The sequence below is a fragment of the Sinocyclocheilus anshuiensis genome, unplaced genomic scaffold (assembly GCF_001515605.1).
Source record: "Sinocyclocheilus anshuiensis isolate Anshui unplaced genomic scaffold, SAMN03320099.WGS_v1.1 scaffold402, whole genome shotgun sequence".
NCBI classification, from domain to species: Eukaryota; Metazoa; Chordata; class Actinopteri; order Cypriniformes; family Cyprinidae; genus Sinocyclocheilus; species Sinocyclocheilus anshuiensis.
This window is the reverse complement of record NW_015542375.1, coordinates 826,628-833,154: the sequence shown is the minus strand read 5'-3', so window position 1 is coordinate 833,154 and position 6,527 is coordinate 826,628. Positions and strand designations below refer to the sequence as shown.

Genomic DNA, 6,527 nt, shown 5'->3' with positions numbered 1-6,527 from the left:
CCTGGCTATTGTGTGTGGAGAGACAGGCTGCAGACTCGCAGAAAGGCCTGTAATGTGAGCTACTCATCTCACATAATCACCGCCATAAACAAACTATATGACATTTCTGAATCTTTGAATCTGTTACAATTAAATAGTTTTTTGGTCATTGCTGTTTTTAATTTTTATTTCACACAGGTGTGTCACTGCTATTGTTCTGTAATAACCAGCAATGTAATTTTGTCGCACTACACAACAAAATAGCTTGTTACTGAAAAATTACTGTCATGCTAAAATTCTACCAATTCTACCAAGTTAGCAGCTTTGCTACTTTTAGTTAGTTAATCCCTCAACACCGTTGTTAACTCATAATTGCTACACTGCTTTGCTACTTGAAGAGCTACACTATTTTGAAAACTGCTTTGCATTACAGTCATCGGTAAGTGTTAAGTTAGTAGCATCACCACTTTTGCTAAACACCGGATAAATTAGCTCATAATTAAGGTCTCAAAAAAAGCATTTTACTGTTTCTCAGGCTGAGGCTGTTACACACTTTAGACTCTCCCATCATGCCAAATGAATTACTGGCTTGAAGTCCCAGAATGCTTAGTGTAATTCTACCTGTGGTCTTTCCCTGAGCACCACTTTTATTGTAAACCATTTCAGCATTGCGTTGTCCAAATGGTGTGAAAGAGTGGCTTGCTGAAAAGCAAGTATGTCCTTTAGAGTAGCATTGGGTTTCTCGAGTTCCCCTGTTCTATGTGCAAGTCTGAATGTGTCCGGAGGGCTTTATTACCGAATGGCTAAATCATTTTTAGAATGTGCAGTGATTGATAGAACTGGGTGTGTGTGTGGACACCCGTGTCCGAGTCATTGATGTTAATCAAGCAACAAAAGAAAGACAGAAAATCACGCACTGCTCTTGACTGAAAAACTTCTGTAGCCCTAAAGATAAATCTAAATTTATTTATAGAAATAAATATTTCTGCTTGAAAGAATGAAGAATATGGTAAACAAGTTGCTATAAAGAATGCATAATTAGCCTATATAACCATTGGTATTTCATTAAAACGAAGACCATGTTCTTGTTCTTTATGAGAAGTGGGTTTTATTAAATTTTAACATAAAGGCATGTTGTGTGTCACCGCAATTAAATCGGTGTCTATCATGATAAAACCTTAATATCAAACCTATATAATGAGTTTGGAAATTTTAGAGAAATGCTTAATAAATGCACTGTAACTAAACCCATTAGATTTTAGCCGACTAAATTTACTGCAGATTTAGTCAACTAAAATCTTTATAATATTTAGTCGACTAAAACTAGACTAAAACTAAAAACAATTCAGATGACTAAAATATGACTAAAACTAAATGGCATTTTAGTCAAAAGACTATGACTAAAACTAAATCAAAATTTGCTGTCAAAATTAGCACTGCTCAACACTGATTATATTATTGGTTAATATTGTTTTTCTCCTCTCTCCTTGGTTATATAAGCAGAATTTTTGCTGCAGAGATAGAGAAAGATATTAGATTTTGCTAAAATAGTTTTGTTTATGTTTTAATGAGTATTACTGTTGTTTTTGTGCAGTTCTGGATGTCTGCTTTAGCCACAACTCTTCCCGTACCATGTGGAGCCTTTATGCCTGTTTTCGTCATTGGTAAGTATTTGTATGTTAATTAAACTTTTAAAGCAAGACACCACAGGTTACTTGTGTAAAAAATTTTACTAATAGATATCGCAGTACTTCCCCCGTTGATTAATTACAATACATGTTTTGTATTAGAAATTTTCTGAAATGTTGTGTTTAAATATTACATTAAATTTGCACTAATTTGCATACATTTTCAGAGTTTAATATGAACATTGGGTAAAGCCAGGTTCAAAATTCTTGTTTTAATTTGTTGGCATGTTAGAGTTAAAGATTTTTACTGAAGGGATTTTGGATTTCTCTTTTTATCACTCCATAAATCTAAAAAAATTCTGTCAGCAAGAGAAAAGTACATTTTCGCTATGTTTTTAGGAATAAAATGTTATAGAAATCATTGTGAAGGATATGTTAACAAACCCCTCTATAAAAACCTTCAGAATATAGTTAGGATTAACACTCTTAAATTTGATGTATGTAAGTACTGCTGAATTGGAAAAAGAAACTAATTTTGTGAAAACTACCTTTAAAGATATATACAGTGGGTACGGAAAGTATTCAGACCCCCTTCAATTTTTCACTCTTTGTTATATTGCAGCCATTTGCTAAAATCATTCAAGTTAATTTTTTTTCCTCATTAATGTACACACAGCACCCCATATTGACAGAAAAACACAGAATTGTTGACATTTTTGCAGATTTATTAAAAAATGGCTGCAATATAACAAAGAGTGAAAAATTTAAGGGGGTCTGAATACTTTCCGTACCCACTGTATGTATATTGTAATTGCAATCTACCGATGCAAGCAGATAAGTACCAAAATAAAACCTTGTGATTGATATATGAACAAACCCTTCAGTAAAAACCTTTAGAATATAGATAGGAATAAAACTCTTTAAGGTTTGGTGTATGTAAGTGCTGCTGAAGTGGGAAAAAAAACAGGCTTTAAATGTGTGTATTGTAATTGCAACCTACAGTCGCAAATAGTTAAGTACCATAATAAAACCTTGTAAATTATATATTAACAAACCCCTCTATAAAAACCTTTAGAATATATAGAGGAATAAAACTCTAAGTTTTGGTGTGTGTAAGTGCTGCTGAAGTGGAGAAAAAACTCATTTAGAGGAAACAGACGCTAAAATCTATAAATGCAAATAGATAAAGTGCAATAATAAAAACCATGTGAATGATATATGAACAAACCCTTCAGTAAAAGCCTTCAGAATATAGAGAGGAATAAATAAGTTTTGGTGTATGTAAGTGCTGCTGAAGTGGAGAAAAAAACTCATTTTGAGGAAACGACCTTTAAATATTTGTACAGATGCACATAGATACATTTTATAAAATAAACTTAAAATAAAAACTTAAATGTGTATTTTGGATATTTTCTGTCCACTTTTCTGAAAGAAGACATGTTATAGAAGCAAAATAGTTCAAAAGCTCAAAATTGGCAAGTGCATAAAAAAACAATCGTTTTTCCTGTAGTATTTCATGCAATATATTTGAAGAGTTAATTTGCAAAAACCGATAACTCATACATTTTTTTTTTTTTTCAGAAATCACAGGGTTTTTTTTTTTATTGCGCATTCCAAGTAATATCAATCAAACTGCAGTTGGGTTGTTTTGATTAAGTAATAATAACTTAAACAAATACAGGTAATTTACAAAATTAAAGTTAATTGAAAGTATGTTTTTTTTACATATTAAAAGTTAGTTTTATAGCAAAAGCAGATAACTCCAACAGTCGTTTTTTTGGCAAAAGCAGATAACTCCACATTTAATGTGTTTAAAAAACACTCATTTAATCTTTGTAATCTCCTCAGATGACAGTGTAGATGCCTGACAAACGTTGTTGTTGTTGTGATCGTAAACTGTATGGATGTGATTACACGCAATACACGGAGCTTTTCCCTCTCCATTGTAACGTGCTGCTTTTGCAAGCTTCCGTGAAAACTTATAACTTTTATTTTCCTTTTTCGCCCTGAAGAAGATATCAGAGGTTCATCAAGTTCGTCGAAATGATCCATCCTCGATCACTTTTAGTCAGCTTTGAGAAACTCCTCTCAGCTAGCATGTCTTTTCAAAGTGAAGTAGCCTTTTCACCTGACCTGAATACAGTGCGCTGATTCGCTAAGATGGACTTATCGGCTTCTGTTCAAAAATAACAAGGGCGCTTGTCGGCTTCTGCAGTAAAACGTGAACTCGCGATGCCTTGAAAGTGGACAAAACCGGCTTTTTTGACAAAACGTGTTTAGGGTTCAGATCGCGCTATATGTGGAGAATAATGCACGGCAATCAGCTCTTTTTTTTTTTAAAGTGGCGTTTATCGGTTTTTGCAAATGAACTCTTCATTTATTAAAATGTGACCTGGGAATGTGAACCTGTGTGTTTCAGGTGCTGCGTTTGGCCGTTTGGTGGGTGAAAGTATGGCCGCATGGTTTCCAGAGGGCATTAATACGGACGGAACCATCTATCCCATAGTTCCCGGAGGATACGCTGTTGTGGGTGAGAAGCAAACTATCTTCAAAAGACACGTACACATTCATCACAGCTGATTACCTTTTATGGAAATTGCTTCATTGTTGTCATAGTGATTTTGAGAGGCATTGATTTAGTTTTGTTGTGTTTGGTTATGGATTGTTGTTTTCATTGTTAGTCTTTGATTAGTAGCCACTGGATTCAATTATGAAATAACAATAACCACTTTTGAATGCTTATTATTTTATTTATAGCTTAATGGCCAATATGGTGAAGGGTTTAGAGAAGTGTATGATTTTGACCATCAAATGCACTGTAACAAATTGTTTTTCTTAGAAAATGAAATATTTCAGTATTTAAAGAAAGGATGAGATATTTTAAATATTAGTAATATTTTTAAATATTAAGTACATTTTTATAAATATTTTACATAATTGTATACATTTCACAAATATATAAAAGGTATACAGAAATGTTCTAATTAAAAAAATGTTTTTAATAAATTTGATTAATTTGATCAATTTCTACCTACTATTTATTTATATTTAAGGCACATCTAAGTAGCCATTTGTGTATTTTTTTATTGGTGACTTTGTTTTGTACGTATTTTATTGTGATGTTGTGAAACACTTTGGGCTACTTGGTGTTGCATTAAACTGTGCTATATAAATAAACAAGAACAAGAACCATGTTTCACTGCAAATTTAAGTGTGTATTTAACAAATAAATCTTGAATCATGAAAAATAGTAATACTAAAAAGTTTTCTAAAAAAAAAATCAAGCTATAACTAGAAGTGTAGATACCAATTTCTTTCATTTTTACTGTATGTAGATATGTTTTTTTGTTTGAATGTTTGAATGCACCACTGATTTTCTGTTCTGTGCGACTTGAAATTCTTTGAATTGCAATTCAGTAAATATCTCTTCTTGCCAGTTCGTGAGTTTGAATTTGAATTGAATCGGCTCAATAGTTTGTGTTCATTTGGTATTTTGCATTAACTTAACGTGAACCAATTTGAAGTGTTTTTCATTAGTTTTGTTAAATCTGTCTCTCTGCAGGAGCGGCGGCGTTATCCGGAGCGGTCACACACACGGTTTCCACGGCTGTGATCGTGTTTGAGTTGACGGGTCAGATCAGTCACATTCTGCCCATCATGATCGCTGTGATTCTCGCCAACGCCGTCGCTCAGAGTCTTCAGCCGTCCATCTACGACTCCATAATCCGCATTAAGAAGCTGCCTTACCTGCCTGAGCTCGGCTGGGGCCACCATGAGTGAGTCTCTCTGTCTGTCTATATAGGTGTACATCTTATATTGCATTTTTCTACCTCAGCACAGTCTTTGTAGGATTCAGTAACAACTACAAAATACTGAAGCAGAAATGCTCATTTTTTTCTTATGTTTAATCACAGTGACATCAAGTCCTTTCTTCTCACATGAAAAGCAATTTAGCAAGTAGTTACATTTACATTTTACAATTTGCATTTCTATAACAAAATTCATGTTAAAGGTTTGGCTGTGTATAATTTAATACTTAAGTAATGTTTCGTATTTTTTACTCATAAAACTATATCTGCCAATCGAAAAACCCACAGGAAGGTCCTGAGGTACCATGGTTATTATAGTTAACTAAAACTAAAACATAAATAAAAGCATAAAACGTTTTTCTTTACTTGAAATTAAATAACTGTTAAATAAAATAAAATATAGAAAACTTTTTATTTCAGCTAGTTGCCAAGGCAACATTTCTAATTTTTAAATTAGTTTAGTTTGATGTACTAAATAACTAAAACTGAAATAAAAATGAATAAAACTATATAGACATTTAAAAACAACAAAAAACTAATGTAAATGACAAAAACACAACAAAATTAATAAAACTTAAACTAAAATGTAAACAGAAAATATAAAAATAAAAACTGATTCAAAATATTTTTTTTATAATAGTATGTCAATGATACTAAAATAACAAAGAACTTCTGGGTTTCAGGATTAATTACTTAAAAGCTGTAATGGCTAAAGAAATAAAGCAATTGGCAAATGCTTATTATATTATATATGCAATTAAAAGATACAATTATTTATTATTTTACTGTTGCATTTAACTACGTTAACAAAGTCATCTATTTATTTGTTTATTTTTAAAGTGATTTACATTTTTACTTTTGCATTAATACGTTTTTCCTCCGTTTTATTAAGATTAACAGACAGAGATGGTGTTTTCTCTTCATTAGTGTAAATGGACAGACTGTGTGTAAACAAGGTCTAAAGTTACTCACACACACACACACATTAAACTAATGGAAATCTGTGCAACACACACATCAATCTTAGTTTCCGAGGCTTTCAGATTTTCAGGATTACAACGTTTCAGATTTTGTCGCCTTATATGTGTGTGTGTGTGTGTGTGTGTGTGTG

The 6,527-nt window shown here is 32.3% G+C and overlaps 1 protein-coding gene across 1 annotated transcript in view; it reads left to right on the top strand.

Moving 5' to 3' along the window:
• The window catches only part of LOC107692265 (chloride channel protein 2-like), a gene marked incomplete at its 5' end in the record, with an annotated part of 28,856 nt that overhangs the window by 13,234 nt on the left and 9,095 nt on the right, over positions 1–6,527 (top strand). The window contains 3 exons of the mRNA XM_016491227.1: positions 1,574–1,643; positions 4,027–4,137; positions 5,170–5,383. Coding sequence (XP_016346713.1) covers positions 1,574–1,643; positions 4,027–4,137; positions 5,170–5,383 — 395 coding nt within the window. The remainder of the gene's footprint in view (positions 1–1,573; positions 1,644–4,026; positions 4,138–5,169; positions 5,384–6,527) is intronic.